Genomic DNA, 19,727 nt, shown 5'->3' on the forward strand with positions numbered 1-19,727 from the left:
ATGTCAGCTTTTTGTCGAAAATAAGTCCAAGAATTTGAATTCTGCTACAACTGGGATGTTATTTTGCCCAAGCCTTAATTCTGGGTCAGGATGAAGATTACGTTTGCGACAGAAGTGTACACAAACAGTCTTCTGTGATGAAAATCTGAACCCATTAGCCAAAGACCAAGCTGTAAGATGGTCAATGGTTTTCTGCAGTTGCCTTTCAATGACCCTCATATTGCATGAATTACAAAAAATAGCAAAGTCATCGACATAGAGGGCATTGTTTACAGTGGGTGGAAGTTGTTCTGCGATAGAGTTTATTTTGATTGCGAAAAGCGTGACACTTAGAACGGATCCTTGTGGGACTCCCTCTTCCTGAGAGAAAACTCGAGAGAGGGTGGATCCTAAACGGACTTGAAACTGGTGATTTGAAAGAAAGTTTTTAATAAAAAGAGGAAGGTTACCTCTAAGACCAAAGTTATAGAGGTCTTTTAAAATCCCAAATCGCCAGGCTGTGTCGTACGCTTTTTCAATATCAAAGAAAACTGCTACCAAATGCTCGGATTTAATAAAAGCATCACGAATGGACGTTTCCAATCGGATTAAATGATCCAGAGTGGATCGATTTCTTCGGAAGCCGCACTGTGTCCTGGAAAGCAGACCATTTGTTTCTAAATACCATACGAGGCGTGCATTAACCATTCTTTCCAGGACTTTGCACAAACAGCTTGTCAGAGCAATAGGATGATAGTTACTTGGATTGCTAGGGTCTTTTCCTGGTTTTGGGAAAGAAAGGACGATAGCCCTTTTCCAGGAATCCGGAAATTGTTTGTGAATAAAAATTCTGTTAAACAGAATTAAAAGGTGATCCTTAGATTGTGGTGAGAGGTGTTTTAGCATTTCGTAGTGGATGTCATTGGGCCCCACAGCACTTGCATGCATGAGGGAGAGTGCTGCATTTAACTCTTCCTGTAAAAAGGGCTTGTTATATGATTCAAGCCCTTTTGAAGAGAAGTTCGGTGGGTTTTTCTCAATTTTCTTTTTCAGGGCCAAAAACTCTGCGGGAAAAGATGTTGTTGCAGAGATTTTTGCAAATGTTTCCCCTAAAGTATTTGCAACTGCAGTTCGATCTGCAATTGGACATCCACTGTGCTTGAGGATCACTGAAGGGCATGGTGAATATTTTCCCTTCATTTTCCGGATCTTATCCCAGACTACTTTTGAGCTAGCAACCTGAGTTATGGAAGATGTAAAACAAATCCAAGATTTCCTTTGGCTCTGACGTCGTACATAACGCGCTTTTGCACGTGCACGTTTAAATGATATTAAATTTTCAGTCGTGGGATATTGGCGGAATATCCCCCACGCTTTGTTTTGTGCTTTTTTTGCTGCCGTGCATTCTGAACTCCACCAAGGTTTGAGAAATAGTGGGAACCGGCTGGATGATTTTGGGATTGCAATTGCAGCTGCTTGAACAATCGTTTCTGTGACATACATGACTGCTTCATTGATTGGCTCCTGACTGACTGCAGCAATGTCAAAGTTTGCCAGATATTGAAAGGCATTCCAGTCAGCCTGATCAATCTTCCACCGCGGTAAACTAAATGGCAGACAGGGTCTATCACTAGTTAGGGTTGTTATCACGGGGAAGTGATCGCTTCCATATGGATTTTCTTCTACCTCCCAAGAAAGTGAAGGAAGGAGAGAAGGGGAGCAGATAGAAAGATCAATGGCAGAGAATGTACAGGTAGGCATGTGGAAGAAGGTGTTTGTTCCCATATTTAAGAGGGAGAGGTCATTGTCAGTGAGCATACGCTCTATGACCTTCGATTGATGTTAGCACCACCCCACAGAGAATTATGTCCATTGAAATCCCCAAGAATTAAACAAGGGGAAGGCAATTGCATGATAAGATCATCAAGGCCTTTCTGGGGGATGTCAATCCCAGGTGGCAAATAAACGGAGCAGACAGTTAATAAGAACCCCACTGAAAGGCGAATTGCTACAGCCTCAATGCTAGTTGTAAGCTGCAAAGGCTGAAATGGGATCTGGTTGCCGATGAGGATTGCGACTCCTCCGTGAGCAGGACCATCCACAATTCTATCCTTACGAATGATGGTAATGTTATGCATAGTGGGGTCGTCATTTGCCTTTAAATAAGTCTCCTGTATGCAAAAGCAAGCTGGTTTGTGCTTTTGCAGGAGTGCCTTGATGTCATCAGTATTTTGCTGGAATCAACGACAGTTCCACTGTAGGAATTTAGCCATTATTTTGGCTTGGTGGGTCCATCAGGCGGCTTCCGAGGTGCTGAGGGCTTACCTTTTTCAGTTCTGGCTTTCTCCTTCCTGGGGAAGTATGGACGCTGTCCAGTGTCCATTTCCTTCTCAGCAAAGAGCTCCAAAACTGAGTCTTCTTGTACCTCCTTCTGCTTGACATCCATGTTTTGTTGGGTACTAGGTGGTATTTCACCTTTCTTATTCTTTTCTTTTGCATTTGCTTTTGTTATTTGTGGAGCATTAGGAGGTACCGATATAGGAGTGGCAGCTGATTGGTCCTTCTGTGCAGGTTTTTGAGAGCTTAAAAGATAACGTGTGATGGGAGTAAATGATTCTTTTGGAGGGATGGACATGTCCATCTGAGTCCCAATTGAACACCTCCCTGCTACCTTCTGGGCGTAGGTAGGTTTTTTGATGTTGAGAGGTTTCACTGCTTTCCTTGCCTCCTGGTACGATATGTTTAGCTCTGCCTTCAGCCGTTGAATTTCTTTTTCTTCTTTCCACCTCTGACATGCTCGTGAATAGGCTGGGTGTTCTCCCTCACAGTTAATGCAGGTGGGTTTCGTGGCTGAACATGCTGTTGTTTTGTGGTCCTTTGCACCACATCGAGCGCATGCAAGGACTCCACGGCAGGCCATTTGAGAATGTCCATATTTCTGGCATTTAAAACACCGTAAAGGGTTTGGAACATATGGACGCACTGGACAGTTGATGTAGCCAGCTTTAATCTCATCAGGAGGTTTGGGAGAGTTAAAAGTCAGGATAACACTCCTGGTTTTAACAATTTTTCCATCCCTTCGCGCAGTGATTCTCTTGACGGCAATAACTCCCTGTGGTTTTAATTCGGAGCAGATTTCCTCCTCGGTGACGTCGAGAAGGTCCCACTCCGAAATGACACCTCTCGATGAATTTAGTGTTCTGTGTGGTGTCACTGTTATGGGTATTCCTCCGATTGATGTTACTCGGAGTAGATGTTCAGACTGCCTGTCATTTTTTGTTTCAATCAAGAGGTCTCCAGAACGGAGCCTCTTAACTGACTTGGGTGTACCTGCTAACCCATCCAACCCTTTTTGTATAAAAAAGGGTGACATTTTACCAATCGGTGTTTCGTTGGTGGAATGCATTATTAAGAACCTTGGGACAGGCCCTGATGGTAGTTCGGTTCGCTGCCTCTTTGTAGCAATAATGCTATCTGCCTCTCTGTCAATATTTTCAGATAGGGACCGGGTTGGGGCCCCTGAAGGAATATATTTATCAGGATTCATGAAGTTTTGAAGTGGTTCAGTGCCCGGGCTCCCCACCCACCACGGAGCCCAAAGGGACGCCCACTACCCGGCATGCAATAAATGCGCTCGGGAGTGGAACGCCAGGGCTACCCAGACACTATACCCGCACCGCCGCCAGCCTGAATCCTGTCCCTCGGACCATGAGGGTAGGGGCGTGGCATTGGCATGGTTGACCCTCGCAGGCGAGCCTACTAGCCGATTGATCCTAGCCGCCCATCTTGTCGAAGCAGGGGCCAAAGTGGTGTATTGAAGCTTGGCCCCTCAACCACCAGGATCCCCCTTTCCGAATTTCCACGGGTCGCAGCGCATGGCAAACACGCCGGATTCCATTGATGTAAGCCTGGAACCTGGGCTGTGGGTGTTGGATCCCAGTGATGCTAGTCTGGAAGTCCAGCAGCGTCACTGGGAGGTCCCCTCACCATGTACAGGTGCCCACGTCGAGGGGCCCTGCGAGGTAATCTGATTGAGGTGTATAAAGCCTGGAATGGTTTGAGCATGCTCAGTGCTGATGGGATTCTTTCTCTTGCTCAGACTAATCGCCCGAAAGGGCATAAATTCAAATTGAGAAAAGACGGTTGTAGGATAGATGTGCGGAAGTTTGCCTTTAGCCAGTGGGTGGTTGATTGCTGGAACAAACTTCCATTTGTCACTGTAGAAGTTGATAGCTTAAATAGATTCAAGGCAGAACTTGACAAACATTTGGAGCAAGTGAATGGGTGAAATAAGGGATTTTTTTTTTTTTTTTTTGGCTGATGCTATATAAGCTTGCTGTCTTGCATCATGTACCTTCGCTAATGCATAATCCCCCCACCTCCAAAGATAATTAGTAACATTCTCCAATCAAAAAAGAAAATGTTATATAATGAATTTCTATTTAATCTTATGTTTTCTTTATGAAAAAACTAAAAGTCATCACTCACCTTTAAGTCTCTCAGATGATTTTCTAGATCTTCAACACTCATTTCTCTCTGAAACAAAGAATAAAAATTTTTTTATACATACCATATCATCAACTGTTTACCAGAGAGTATCTTAAAAATACAAGCCTCTTTTTTATTTTGCTAGACACTGTTGTACATGACTCTAAAAGGTACTTTGAAGTATTTCTATCAATTCTATTCATAAATTTATTTTATTTTTCAGTGCTTTATATTTATTATAGTGTTCTAAAGGAACAAATATCCAAAGCTTCCTACTTAAAACTAAATAGAAAGTCCTAGGTATTTACTAAATTCAGAATTTCAGAATTCAATGATACTGTTCATTTATACAAATTTTCATTTAATTAGATAGAGGAATTTACTGTTTGCTCTGGAACCAGCAAAACTAAATTGTCTGTATAGATAACATGTAATTTCCAATTAAATAGTACTTGGTATACAAAACAATATGAGGAGGTATGTAGATGATTAACATACGTAAAATTTTAATCGGTTACATATTATGTTATTTGTAAAATTAGATAAAAATAATTATTTATAAACATTGTTTATGAGCAGGAAATGTTCATTAAAATTTAATTATAAACATTGCACAAACACATGTACTGAGAATTTCACATAATTTTGTGCATATGACACTATACAAAAGTATAACATTACTAGATGCACAAGGTGGGGGTGAAAGAGATGTTATAAATAATTCTTCCCAAGCCTTTAATGGTGGCTTTGTTAAATGTGAAATGTCATTTGAAGTGGTGCATTGTCCACTGTTTGTGGAACCTGAAATAATAGAAAGATGTTCTATGCAGAAGCAAGTCATACTACACAAGTTCAAGTCCAACATTGGGCTTGAACATTGGGGTTTGGAGAAACTCCATTGTTCAAGCCCAAAGAACATTAACTACTGCAATGCATCATCCCAACAATGAAGTTTGGAAGATGAAGCATCATAGTGTAGCCATGCTTTTTGCAAATTTTACAGAGTATGGGTATAGTTCCAAAACTCCCTCAATGCTGCATCATATATTGATATTTTGGACAACTTTGTGTGTAGTATCTACACTCTATGGAACTAAGCCCTTTATACTCCAGCCTGATAATGCTCCTTCCCATTCTGCCAAATTGACATACACTTGGTTTGAGGAAAAATAAGGTTTCACATTGGCCTGATTGTGACAATCACGCCAAGAGACACTGAGCTTTTTGAAAGCTCCCAGAGATAGATAACATTTTAACATGCCTGGTGAAATAGACAAAAAGACATCCATACGATGAAATATTTCTAATATGTGGGCTTCACAGCTTTGTAACTAGGCACCTTACAAGAGACCTAACTGAGATATATAAAACTATCAGATGAGAAAGCAAGATGAATGAGGGTGAAGTTTATCATTGCCATAAATGATTCCAGAACTACGGACCATAAATTCAAATTACTGGGAAAAGGTTTAGTTTAGACTATAGAAGTTTTCTTTTAGCCAGAGAGTTGTTGATTACATAAGTTTCCTCCAGGAAAGGTTGAGGCTGACAGCTTGAGGAGATTCAAAGTTTGGCTGGATAGATACTTCTGGGAGGAAGATATTAAATTGGTATTATTTATTTTATTTTATTCATTTATTTATTTTTGGCTGGCATATCAACAGCCTCAGGCTTCCCTGCATCACATGGCAAATACCACGACTAACTAGCAGAGTTGTTGGATTAAAATTATGTTCTCTGTAACATAACATAAGTTGTTTATCACATTGACATAAAAGGGATCATGTACAAATTTCTATTTTTGATATAATGTGGCATCAAAAGTAAAAACTTGGATAAATATTACATATTAGGTCTGATATAAACAAGCAGACAATGCAGGACTGTAGTCGCACATCATATGCGTGCACACACTTCAGTTGACTGGAAATAAAATTCATAATTATGTTCTTGTCAAATTATTAGCTGTAAACTCCTCCAACTTACATAGTTGTGTTGGCCTATAAACAGAACTTTTTTTTTAAGTTATTACCTTTTAACAGATTAATTTTTCATTTAATTATAAAAAAAATTTCAATATTTTAATCTGAGGCCACTATAAAGTTTTAATTCTTGTTATTTAGATTATAAATTCTTTGTTATGCATTATATAAGTTTTCAATTTCATCATTAAACCCAATGAACATTATAAATCAATTTAATAAAAAACAGCAAACAAATTAAAGCAAATAATAAAATTAAATGATACATCAAAAAAAAAAAAAAAACAGAAAATGTTTTCTCTCCTTACAAGTTGCAAAAGAGATGCACCTTCATCTTCCAAAGTAAAATCCACCATAGTAGCAGCAGCAGCAGTAGACATTTTTTTCAAATACTGCACACAGGGAAAGTAAAGAAAATTAAGAATTTTACCAGCCAGAATAACTTAGAGATTGACATTTTAAAAATTACTTGATAAGGATACCAATATCACGATTGTTATTACATTTTGGTGGAAAATCTAAAAAATTTCTTTAATGAAAATTTCGTTAATGAATAATTAATGAACAATTAATAAAGATGTTGCTCTAATTTATAATCTCACATTCCTTTTACAACATATATATTTTTTGCAAAAGTACAAAAGTAATATCAAACACATGTTATTATAAGTACATACCTTATTAATATATTCGGGCATATTTCCCATTCTCTTATCACAAATTGCTTCAACTGCAGTGGAAGCAATTTTCATATTCTATAAAAGAAATTTTTTTTTTACATCTAGCCATTACAGTAATATTATATAACAATTAATGAATATTATTATAAAGATAAATGTGATTATGTCTCCAAGCCTACTGTGGAAATGGAACACTAAATATGCCACAAAACTAATGCAGAAAATGAATACTATAATCCAGCGGTTCCCAAACTGGGGTCTGTAGACCAGTTCCATGGGATCCACGAAATGACCCTCTGGAACTGGTCAAATTATTTGTTCTATGTATAGCAAATTGATGATAAATAAAGTTATTATTATATATTTAAGTATTATGAGTATTATAAGTATAAGTATTAAATATTATATATTTATATATTATATATTATATATTTATTTATTATTATATATTAATATATATAATATATTATATATTATTATAACAGGAGAGATTGTTTCTACAGGGATGGGATACACTTAAATAGAAAGGGTGCAAGAATATTTGCTGATGCTATCGAGGCAGTGTTAGGTGGGTCAGAAAACTGCTAGCTTGGGGGGAGACAAAGACCAATAGATTGACAGTAGCCACTGGCAGAGGTGAAAGAGATTCTTGCACTGCTTCTATTAGAATGAGCAGAAGCCTGGAAAACAAGATGCATGGTATTTCAGAGACTGCTGGGAGCCATTGCGGTACAAGTAAACACATGGGTTGTGTTAGGGTAGCTAAGAATAGAAACAGGTGCAGGTATACTTGCGTGTACACCAATGCTAGGAGTTTAGTAAATAAATTTGATGAATTTGAGGTATTGCTCAAAACATCAAAGGCAGATATTGTTGGGATATCAGAGACGTGGTGTCACACAGATATAAGGGATGCAGAACTGCAATTTGGGGAGTACAACGTCTACAGAAAGGATAGACAGGATAGGAAGGGGGGAGGGGTTATGCTATTAGTTAAGAAACACATAAAAACCAAGGAAGTGAAGCCAGTCGACATCGCCGGACAGTGCAGTGTTGAGTCAGTTTGGTGTGACATAAGCATTGGGAGATCAAAATTGAGAGTAGGAGTGTGCTATAGGCCTAATGACTCTGATGAGTATAATAAGGAACTGTACAGGGAAATAGAGTGGGCCAGTAAATCAGAGTGTCTTATAATGGGAGATTTTAATTTCCCAGATATTGACTGGAATTTGGGGGCTGGTTACTCACACACTAGCAGGGCTTTTGTGGATTTATTGGATGACTGTTTTCTACATCAGCATGTTCGGGAGGCAACTAGAGGGAGTAATACTCTTGATTTGATTATCAGCAGTGATTCTTCATGCATTAAGAATCTGCAGATAAACGAACCACTAGGTGGCAGTGATCACAGTGTGCTGAAGTGGGATTTACTCAAAGAGGTAACTACCATTAGGGGTAAAGGGAAGAATTATTGCTTCCGTAAAGGTGACTACGATGGACTGAGATAGTATTTAAATTCTATACAGTGGGACCAACTGATGATGTTACCAACAGCAAATTCAAAATGGGAAGCATTCAAAGAACTTATCTTGGAAGCTACTAGGCTTTACATACCAACTAAGAAATATTGTTCAAGGTTTAGGCCAAAATGGATGTCAGATGAACTAATGAGGCATATGGCAGAGAAGAAAAATGCATGGGATACTTACAAATTAACACATGACACAGAAGCCTATGATAGATACAAGTTGATATGCAACCAAGTTACAAAGGAGGTTAGGCAGGCAAAGGCAGATTACGAGAAATCCTTGGCAAGGGATGCAAAGAAAAACAGCAAAGAGTTCTTTACTTATGTTAACTCTAGAAGGAAGGGGATGAATCAGATTGGTCCACTTGATATTGATGGGTCAACTGTTGATGATCCTGCTCAGGTAGCTAACAAACTAAATGAATATTTTGCATCGACATTCACACATGAGGAGTTATTCAGCAAGGGGAATGCCAGAGGTGTATTCAACTCTAGCAGTAAGCTACAGAATCTTGAAATAACTGGGAGTAAAGTGGAGGAGAAACTGTTGAAGATAAACACAAGAAAGGCACCCGGGGTGGATGGGATCTATCCAGTTATATTAAAGGAGGCAGCAAAGGAAGTAAGCAAACCCTTAGCCATAATTATGAGAGCTTCCTTGGACTCAGGGGAGGTACCCATAGACTGGAAATGTGCAAATGTGACCCCAATTCACAAAGGAGGATCAAAGGCTGACACAAGTAATTATAGACCTGTGAGCTTAACTTCTGTTCCAGGAAAATTAATGGAGGCACTGGTTAAAGAAGCACTGCAGGATCATTTAGACAAGACTTCAGTTATAGCTCAGACACAGCATGGTTTTGTTAAGGGGAAGTCTTGCCTGACCAACTTGATTGGATATTATGATGCAGTCACAAAAGAACTGGATGCAGGGAATAACATTGATATTATATACTTGGATCTTAGAAAGGCTTTTGATACTGTTGCACATGGAAGACTGATACACAAATTGGAGCAGTGTGACATTGGAGGCAAATTGCTGCTATGGATAAAGGGGTGGTTGAGGGGGAGAAGACAGAGGGTGGTAATCAATGGACACTGCTCATCGTGGACTAATGTTATTAGTGGAGTCCCTCAGGGCTCAGTGTTGGGTCCATTATTGTTTTCTGTATTTATAAATGATATTGATGATGGTATATCAAGCTTAATGTCCAAGTTTGCAGATGATACAAAGGTTGGCAGGGTTGTCAAGGACACTACTGATATTATGCTGCTGCAACAGGATCTGGAAAGGTTGAGCAGATGGGCTGAGAGGTGGCAAATGAAGTTTAACATTGACAAATGTAAAGTACTACACATGGGAAACAGCAACCCCAGAGCAACGTATCAACTCTGTGGTACTACACTGACAGTGGTAGAGAATGAAAGGGACTTGGGGGTGGTTGTGCAGGCAGATATGAAGTTCTCTGAGCAGTGCAGACGGGCTGCAAGAGTGGCTCATGGAGTATTGTCAATGATATACAGGAATTTTTCCAGCAGGGATAAGGAGGTGATTATTCCATTGTATAAGGCAATGGTCAGGCCACACCTAGAGTACTGTATACAGGTCTGGAGGCCTCATTTCAAGAAGGATGTAGAGCTGCTGGAACGAGTACAGAGAAGGGCAACAAGATTAGTGAATGGAACAAAGGGGTGCTCTTACGAAGAAAGGCTTAAGTTTTGCAAATTACAGTGTCTGGAGACTAGGCACCAGCGAGGTGATCTGATAGAGGTGTATAAAGCCTTGAATGGTTTAAGCATGCTCAATGCTGATGGGATTCTTTCTCTAGCTCAGAAAAATCACCTGAGAGGGCATAAATTCAAATTGAGGAAAGACAGATGTAGGATAGACGTGAGGAAATTTGCCTTTAGCCAGCGGGTGGTTGGTTGGTGGAACAGACTTCCATCCCTTGTGGTGGAGGTTGATAGCCTAAATAAGTTTAAGGCTCAGCTGGACAGGTATTTGGAACGAACAGAGGGGTGAAGTGGAAGTGGGTTTTTTTTTTTTTTTTTTTGGCTGATGCTGCATAAGCTTGCTTTCTTGCATCAAATGCCTCTACTAATGCTAATGCTAATTTATGTAAAAATAAGAATAAAGTTGTGTTGTTTTAAACATAAAACTTTGAATTTTCTTTTCAGAAAACCCCGTGTTCATACCTATATACACACACAGAAACATATGCATATATAGAGGTCCACAAACCTTTTTTCATTTTTGAAGGGGTCCATAGATCTCAGTAGTTTGGGAGCCACTGCTATAATCCTTTTGGAGTTAACAAGGAGTAATGTTCCCTTGGAGAGGTAACGCTTCTGAGTTCACTGTCTTTTTAATTTTTATTTATTTATTATAAAAGTGGCACTCATATTTTCATGAATACAAGTGTACATATCTCCTTGGGTGGAGAGTCATGTGTTTGCACTACTAAGACCAATGGTTCTTTATATTTTTTTTTATGTGAAAACATTTATAGCAGCACCTAACAATGCAATTTAACGAAAATGTTAGACGAAAAAATTGTTGACAAATATTTGCATTGTTGTCAATGCTGTCACAATCATACTATTCAACAAATGGCTATAATCATACTTCTTAATTAGGCTATTGGCTTGGATTTTGCTAACCTCTTCAATGCTAAGGGTCTTTTCATATAAAAGAAGTGGCAACTGAAGTTTAACCTTGACAAATGCAAAGTACTGCATATGGGTAGAAGTAATCCCAGAGAAATGTACCAACTGTGTGGTACTACACTTAAGGTGGTAAAAAATGAAAAAGACCTGGGAGTAATTGTGCAGTCAGATATGAAGTTTTCTGAGCAATGCAGACAGGCTGCCAGGGCAGGTCATGGGGTTTTGTCAATGATATATAGGAATTTTGCTAGCAGGGAGAAGGAGGTGATTGTCCCTCTGTATAAGGCAATGGTCAGGCCACGCCTTGAGTACTGCATACAGGTCTGGAGGCCTCATTTTAGGAAGGATGTAGATTTACTTGGGCGTGTACAGAGAAGGGCAACAAGATTGGTGAGGAGAATGAAGGGATCCTCTTACCAAGAGAGGCTTAAGTTCTGCAAATTGCAGTGGCTGGAGACTAGGCACCTGCACGGTGATCTGATTGAGGTGTATAAAGCCTTGAATGGGTTGAGCATGCTGAATTCTGATGGGATCCTTCCACTTGTTCAGATTACGAACCTAAAAACTGAACCTTGTCCCCCAAGGTTCAGTTTTTTTCCCCACTCTTTTCCTCTTGTATATTAATGACCTTCTTCCATTGACCCAAAATGCTATCCATATAAGGGGGCATAAATTCAAATTAAGAAAGGACATGTAGAATAGATGTGTGGAAATTTGCCTTTAGCCAGTGGGTGGTTAATAGCTGGAACAAACTTCCATCTGTCGTTGTGGAAGTTGATAGGTTGAATAAATTTAAGGAGGAACTGGACAGGCATTTGGAGGGAATGGTGTAATTTTTTTATTTTTTTTTTGGCTGATGCTGCATAAGCTCATACACTTGCTTTCTTGCATCACATGCCACCACTACTACTACTACCTACATCTTTTGTGCATACAGGGTACACAAACAATTTTTTTTTTTTTTTAATGCTTTTATTTTATTTTAATTATTTTAGCATGTTAGTACTCAGTTAGCATAACTGTAGCTTCCCAAGTATAATCCTAACATTAATTTGCTGCATTGGTTCATGATCTTTTAAACAACCATCCATCTTATGGTTTGCCAACTGTTTTTTGTAATTGGTTATCCAGTTTTCTCTCTGACCGCTCACTGAGGGTGATGGTAGATGGCTCTCTGTCTTCTAACTTCTCCACTAATTCTGATGTCCCCCAAGGTTCAGTTTTTTTCCCCACTCTTTTCCTCTTGTATATTAATGACCTTCTTCCATTGACCCAAAATGCTATCCATAGTTTTGCTGATGACAGCACATTGCATTCCACTTTCCAGTTTGAGAAACCTCACCCTGCTCAATCAGCTTCAACTTCTCGAATATCTGCTACCAATTCCTTAAATGCCGATCTCCAGGTAATTCTCCAGTGGGGCAAAGACAATTTAGTTGATTTCAATCCTTCTAAAACTCAGTCCTGTCTTATATCATGCAAAAAGGATTCTTCTGCTCCTATACTTATCTTTGGTGACACTCCGATTTCTAGGCAAAATGATCTATCTTTTTTGGGTATTACCCTAACTTCTAATCTCTCTTGGCACAAGCACATTACAAATATTGCTTCCTCTGCATCTAAAAAACTTGGTTTTCTCTTTCCCTCTTGGTGTTATTTTTCTTTCAAACAGCTGTTTACACTCTGTACAAATCGCAAATCCACCCTACCATGGAATATTGTTCCCACATATGGGGCGATGCTTCCAAAACCTTTCTCATTCTTCTAGATTCCATTCAGAAGAGGACAGTTAGGTTAATTAATGACTCATCTCTAACAGAGTCTTTTCATCTCTGTTTCCTAGACATACTATTTCTGCTGCATGCCTTTTCTACAGATACTTCCATGGGCACTGTTCTTCTGAATTGGCTTCTGTAATTCCTGCTCTCTCTCTCTCTTTCAAAACAGTCCGAACAAGTGCTGCCACCAGCCAACATCCATTTACTATCCAACTTCAAACTCAGAGAACCAACTTTTCATCTTCCTCATTTATTCACTCAACTGCCGTTTTCTAGAACAACCTTCCTTTATACGTTTTTCCTGAAAATTACAATCTACAGAAGTTCAAGTCCAAAGTCAACAAATATCTTCTTTTGTCTTCTCAACCTCCAACCCATGCACAGTACTAAGTACTATAAGTTGTAATATCTGTCTTGTTTGGGTTTTTCATTAAAAAAAAAAAATGATATATTTAGTGTTCCTTTTCTACAATAAGGAAAACAGATGTAAAATAAAAGAGAAAAAAAAGAGGATATAACAAATTATTAGTATTCTTTTGTCTAAAATGTGTGGAAATATGGAAAAATAAGTGTATTCATATTCAAAGAGCATGTTCACTGACCTTACAGAATGTGATGTACCCAAAATTTAAAAAAAAAAATGCCACGTGCTGTGCATGTGGAGTAGGTGGTTTCATGTGAAACATCATGCATTTTTCTTTTAGGTATTTTGATTTATACATATTGATTATGAAATAAAAGAGCTTTTGTATTGTAAATATTTTATGCATTAGCATTAGTAAAGGCATATGATGCAAAAAAGCAAGCTTATGCAGCATCAGCCAAGGGGAAAAAAAAAACAAAAAAAAAACTTCTACTTCACCCCTCTATTCATTCGAAATACCTGTCCAGCTGAGCCTTAAATTTATTTAGGCTATCAACTTCCACAACAAGGGATGGAAGTCTGTTCCACCAACCAACTACCCGCTGGCTAAAGGCAAATTTCCGCACATCTATCCTACATCTGTCTTTCCTCAATTTGAATTTATGCCCTCTCAGGTGATTATTCTGAGAAAGAGGCAGAATCCCATCTGCATTGAGCATGCTCAAACCATTCAAGGCTTTAAACATTTGTGTGAAATGAACTAGGAAGTGTTTGGGAGGTTTAGATCTTTTTGCAGATAAGCTTGCTCTATTAGTTTGACAATTCATGGTATATTCAATAGTAAGAAAAAGTGGGGGAGGGGCATGCTGTATGAAGTAATGAAATATTTGGATATTGTGTATACATGGTAAGAATATACCCAGATCCTTGACGTAATAAGGCCTCGACAATTGTCCCCCACATACACACTACTCGGACTCCCTCCAATCACTATCTGGCAGAATAGAGGTAGCAAGATTATATTCTAGCTGATCCGAAAGCCTCCTAGAGAGTAACCAATAGGTTCGGTCCAGTGTACTAACTTTCAGCCAGTCTGCGAACACTGTTTTAGAGCTGTACTCTCGAAATGTAAGGAAGTTTTGATCTCGTCATGATGTTCATCATAACCTCAAAAGACATCAGTCATACTGCTTGATGGAAGAGACAGGGAAGGGTTGACTGAAACTTAGCTCTGGAAATTAAACATGGGTTCCACCACTTCAAGCCTCTAATAAGCAAAGTGGTGGTATTGCACCAGTTAATGAGAGTCATCTACCACCTAGTATTGCCTGGTAACACAGAGGGGCGGCATTCCTCCATGTGGTGCGTGCGCCACACCTCAACCCCTGCTTACGTTGGTTCACACCTGGGTGGTCACCCACAGTGTGCTTGCACATGGGGGTTATACCCAGAATTACTAACAGTCCGGCGCCTCTGAAGCCAGGAGCAGCAGTGCGTAGCACATGCTTCTTGATTAGACTGTGGTTCGAGCCCATGACCACCAAATATGGAGGATGCGGAAAGGTCAGGGAATGACCACCGCACATCCCCGGAGCAATATGGCCTTAGTTGCTAATGCTCCTAAAACCAAATAACAACAACAACAACTAACAGTCCCACCATCGTGAAGATGCAAGAGGATCTGGCTGTCACAGACCATCCAGACTTCTCCGAAATTGGGTCCACTTGACTTGAGTGTCACACGAATATCAGTTTCATCAGCATTTTAGATTCCCAGGTAGCAAATACAGCTTGTCTGGCATATCTGAGAGAATGCCTGAGACAACCTCAAGGACAAAAATGGCTCTCTCTCTCTCTCTTGAGCAAAGAAACACTACTAGATAAGTTCTTGCTCATTCTAATCTAATTTAGCTCCGTTATGGATTTTGGTTAACACAGACAAGAGCGTAACGTTCAACTCACGCATAACTTGATCAAGCTCATAGTATCTAAGGCCACACCAGAGAGTGGAACCGGCAATATGCTGCTTTATCTGTTTATCGACTGGGGTCACACGAACCAGAGGCAGCTGATATAAGTCCCCGATTAGGAACATGTCCTGCCTGCCAAAGCTCATTTTGACATTTTCAATTATCTGTTTTAGCCTCGCATTCATTTGTGATAACATCTCGGCACTGATCATACTTACTTTGTTGATTGTTATCACTCTGACATACTTAAACAACGATTTGTATTGTTGTATGACTTCCATCAACAGAGGCAGATTTCTTGAAGTGGATATCTTGAGGGCAGTGTGCGCATCTATTGCAAAGGCAGCCTTACCAGTCAAAGCATATGCAATGTAAGCATTACAATACCTGTCAGTATCATTGAAGCAGTTGTATATTTCATTCAAGAGGCAAATCACAAATGTTTTGCTGCAACCAGCTGGGCCAGTCAAGAATATCTGAATCGATTCATAACTGGGAGATAAGACTCCAAATTACATACACGAGTAGAATGTTTTGCTTGTGATTGGCCATTCTCATTAAGTAACAAAAGTCGTCATTGGTCATTAAGTTTTCGCATTTCTTTGCAATTGCGCTGAGTCGGTTGAGCATGGTGAGCTTTAGATCCTCATTCATCTCGCTGTCTGGATGATTGCAAAAGTCTCGAAAGGGGTCTTCTTCTCGCAGTCGCATAACAAGGCTATGCAAGTCATTACCACATGCTTCATTGAGGTTGCTATTGTCATTGTCTTGACACATCACCTTACAAATTTCCATCAGCAAATGTAGCATACAGAACAGAAATCATTTTTCATAAATCTCGTTTCAAACTCTTGATGCACATTCTTATGTAAATAGTAGTCGGCATTAGGAAAAGGAGCTTGATCATTTAAACTCACCTGCTCTGCAACTAGAGAAACATTCCGTTGTACATAATTAATACTTACTTCGCATACATCATTGTTAGCTGGTTGAAGGCAGTGCTAAATTTTGTCTAAATTACTGTTTGTCTTTTAAGCAATAGCCTTTTTCATTCTTGTGCACTCACTGCTACCTTTATCTTTATTTTCTTAGGTCTTGTCGCTTTCATTCTTGCTCGATACTCTCAAGAACACTCTGCACTTGACTTTGGCATAGTTGAACACGTTTTCCAAAATTATTGATGTGACTTCTACAGTGCCAGCTAACAATGGAATGTAACGAAAATGCAAGACGGAAAAAGAAATTGTTGACAAATATTTGTATTGTTGCAGTCATATGACAAATACTTATATTGTTGGAATCATACTATTCAGCCAATGGTTACAATAGTGAAATTATAGTAATCTTATAATACCGTGATAAATCTGAATAAAAAATGAATAGCAAATGCTTAAAAAATGGTACTCACCTTGTATAAATCTGCAATAAATTTATTGGTAGATGGTGGCTAAATTTAGGTTGGAAGAAGCATTAAAAAGAACTAGGGCAGAGAATGGGGTGAAAATATTTTAAACAGATTTTAAAATGAGTGCAAGGAAGTAGAAGTGCAGATCTCCAATCCTCGGTTGTCATAAAGAGGTTAAAGGACGCGAATGAAAAAATAAAAAATATGAAAGAAAGAGAAGACCACCGGTCTTCTCTTTTTTTTCATATTTCCATTTTTCTCACCGGTGAGAAATATTTTTTCATATTTCCCACCGGTCTTCTCTTTTTTTCATATTTTTTATTTTTTTATTCGCGTCCTTTAACCTCTTTATGACAACCAAGGATTGGAGATCTGCACTTCTACTTCTTGTGCTCATTTTAAAATATTTTCACCCCATTCTCCACCTTAGTTCTTTTTAATGCTTCTTCCAACCTAAATTTATCTACCAATAAATTTATTGCAGATTTATACAAGGTGAGTACCGTTTTTTAAACATTTGCTATCCAATGGTTACAATCAAATGGATAATTAGTTTGGTTTGGATGTTTTCACATAAAATAAAACAACTTTCATGCATTCAAGTACACACACGGTTTTTTGTTTTATTATATTTCTAATGCAGTTCAACAAAATTCAAACAAATAGCATTTGAATTTTGTAAATCAGTTCACTAGAACTTGAGATATCATACCAGTCATGAAAAATGCGGCACACATTCTAATCACACTAGTGAGTGCTCAGCACAGACTAGTGGTGGGAGCATGGGAAGCACTTCCAGCAGAAGCCAGGGACAACATCACTTCCATGATGCATTTTTCATGACTGATCAGGGAAATATTTTTTTTTAAAAAAAGGGGGAGAATAGTGTAATGAGTTATGTTTATTTTTGAAGGTACATTTATGTGTCATTAACAGTATTTAATTCTAAATAAACAAGCAGTGCTTAACAAGTGATATCAACATGCATCTCATGTTAAATAATATGCTGAAGGTATCTGCCCGTGATCTCACTGCACAACCTTTCATTTCCTCATATTCTGAAACATGCCACAAGTGTGTAAGAAGAGTTTCAAAGAAAGCAGCTGACAACATTAACAGCATAGGGTATGATGATATTCTATAATGATGGTTAATCCTGGTTTGCAGAACTGAATTGAAAAACAAAGTAACCTTGAGAAACACAGGTACTGTTCTGATGATCAGGTATTATAGATATAAAACTCTTCAAATCGAGAAAAGAAACAAGCCCAATTTTTTTTTTTATCAAAATCCACCCAAAAGACATGCTCCAGTCATAAATTATCCATTTGTTTAATTCAATAGGGGGTGGGTGTTCATTCAATAGGGGCTGGTTTCAGGAAACATAGAAAACATTTTGTAGAAAATTTACAAAACCAAGAAGCTTCAACAAAGCATATTCTCTCACTCTACTTATATCAAGATTTCCTAACTAATTTGAATAAATGGAGACCATTTAACTAAATCTTCTTATGGAGATATTTATTGTTAGGTAACCCTTATTTCTGTTTGCTATAGTTATTCAAACTAGGTGGCTAGTTTCCTCTCTGACAATCACTATATGAGATGGTACATCACTCTTTATTTGAACTTCTCTGCCAATTGCTGTAACATTCTATTCTTTTGCCTCCACTGATCATAAACGCTAAGCACAGTTTTGAGGACAAAAATTCACTATATTTCAGTTTCCCATTTGGAAAACATTTATCTACAAACAATAAAAAAAAACTGAATATCCACAACATTACTATTCAGTTTCTTATATGCTGATATGCAGGTCATTCCCATGGAGGAAGGGAGGTCAAATTAATTAACTTAATTCCTTTGAAAACCCAGTCCTGTATTGAATAATACAAAAAAAAAAAAAAAAAAAGAATATGCCATACCTTTTCTCAAAACCACCTATTTTTTCAAAAACCACTTTTCTAGACAAAACAAGGTTTCTTTACTTGGATTAGTTTTAATTCCCCATCTTCCAAAACTAGGCTTCCTATCTTGCTTCCAGTGTTATTTTTCTTCTGGAGAGCAAAAAATTCTGTAATACCTGAAATCTATTCTACCATGGAATAGTTTCCATACTTGAGACAGTGCCCCATCCCAAAATTCTCTAAAAGTCCTCAACTCAATCCAGAAGAGAGCTAGGTTAATGAGCAATCACCCTCACTAACTTACTCAACTCCATATCACACGGATGTTCTTTTTCAGTTACTTGCCTTTTCTACAAGTATTTCAAATGGGCACCACTTCTCTATATTTACTTCTGTGATTCTATGACTGCTTCTAAACCAGTCTGAACACATACAACAAGTCAACATTAATTTACAGTTCAAACCCAAACTTCTTCATTTATTCCTTCTACAGCAATTCTCCAGAAAAATTTTTCACTATACTCAAATCAATATTCTAGCAAAACTTATTTTTCCGGTACTCACCTCATCTATCTGTGTTAATTACATTGAAGTTTTGAAAAGTGACATTAAAAAGCACAAAGTAATTAAAAGTAGAAAGATTAAGATACATTAGTAATTTAATTAAAATTAAGCCAGGAGGAGGAGGAAGTGCACCACCCAGTCCCCCCGATTGTCATCTATAAAATTACTATGTAAACGGAAACTAAAATTTTAAAGGTTGAAACGTAAAAAGCCAAGAGTCTAAATGGTAGACTTTCGAAAACATTCATTGTCAGTTGGCAGAAGATATGAGTAGAACCCGAGTTTAAAAGGAGTTCAAGAATTCCCATGATGTTGTGCTCAGACGTGGAAATTTGATGTGCATGAGACTCCATATTGGAGAAAGACTAGCCGGCGATTCTGCATTCAATATTTCAAGCAAAGTATTATGGTGGAA

The 19,727-nt window shown here is 38.4% G+C and overlaps 1 protein-coding gene across 1 annotated transcript in view; it reads right to left on the minus strand.

The window, feature by feature from the left end:
- LOC150083867 (leucine-rich PPR motif-containing protein, mitochondrial-like) overlaps positions 1-19,727 on the minus strand; it is a 314,087-nt gene that overhangs the window by 170,198 nt on the left and 124,162 nt on the right. The window contains exons 18-20 of the mRNA XM_090375475.1: positions 7,127-7,204; positions 6,758-6,841; positions 4,468-4,515 (exon numbers count right to left, since the gene is read on the minus strand). Coding sequence (XP_090231601.1) covers positions 4,468-4,515; positions 6,758-6,841; positions 7,127-7,204 — 210 coding nt within the window. The remainder of the gene's footprint in view (positions 1-4,467; positions 4,516-6,757; positions 6,842-7,126; positions 7,205-19,727) is intronic.

The sequence above is a fragment of the Mastigoproctus giganteus genome, chromosome 6 (genome assembly GCF_048544385.1).
Source record: "Mastigoproctus giganteus isolate SK-2022 chromosome 6, ASM4854438v1, whole genome shotgun sequence".
NCBI classification, from domain to species: domain Eukaryota; kingdom Metazoa; phylum Arthropoda; class Arachnida; order Uropygi; family Thelyphonidae; genus Mastigoproctus; species Mastigoproctus giganteus.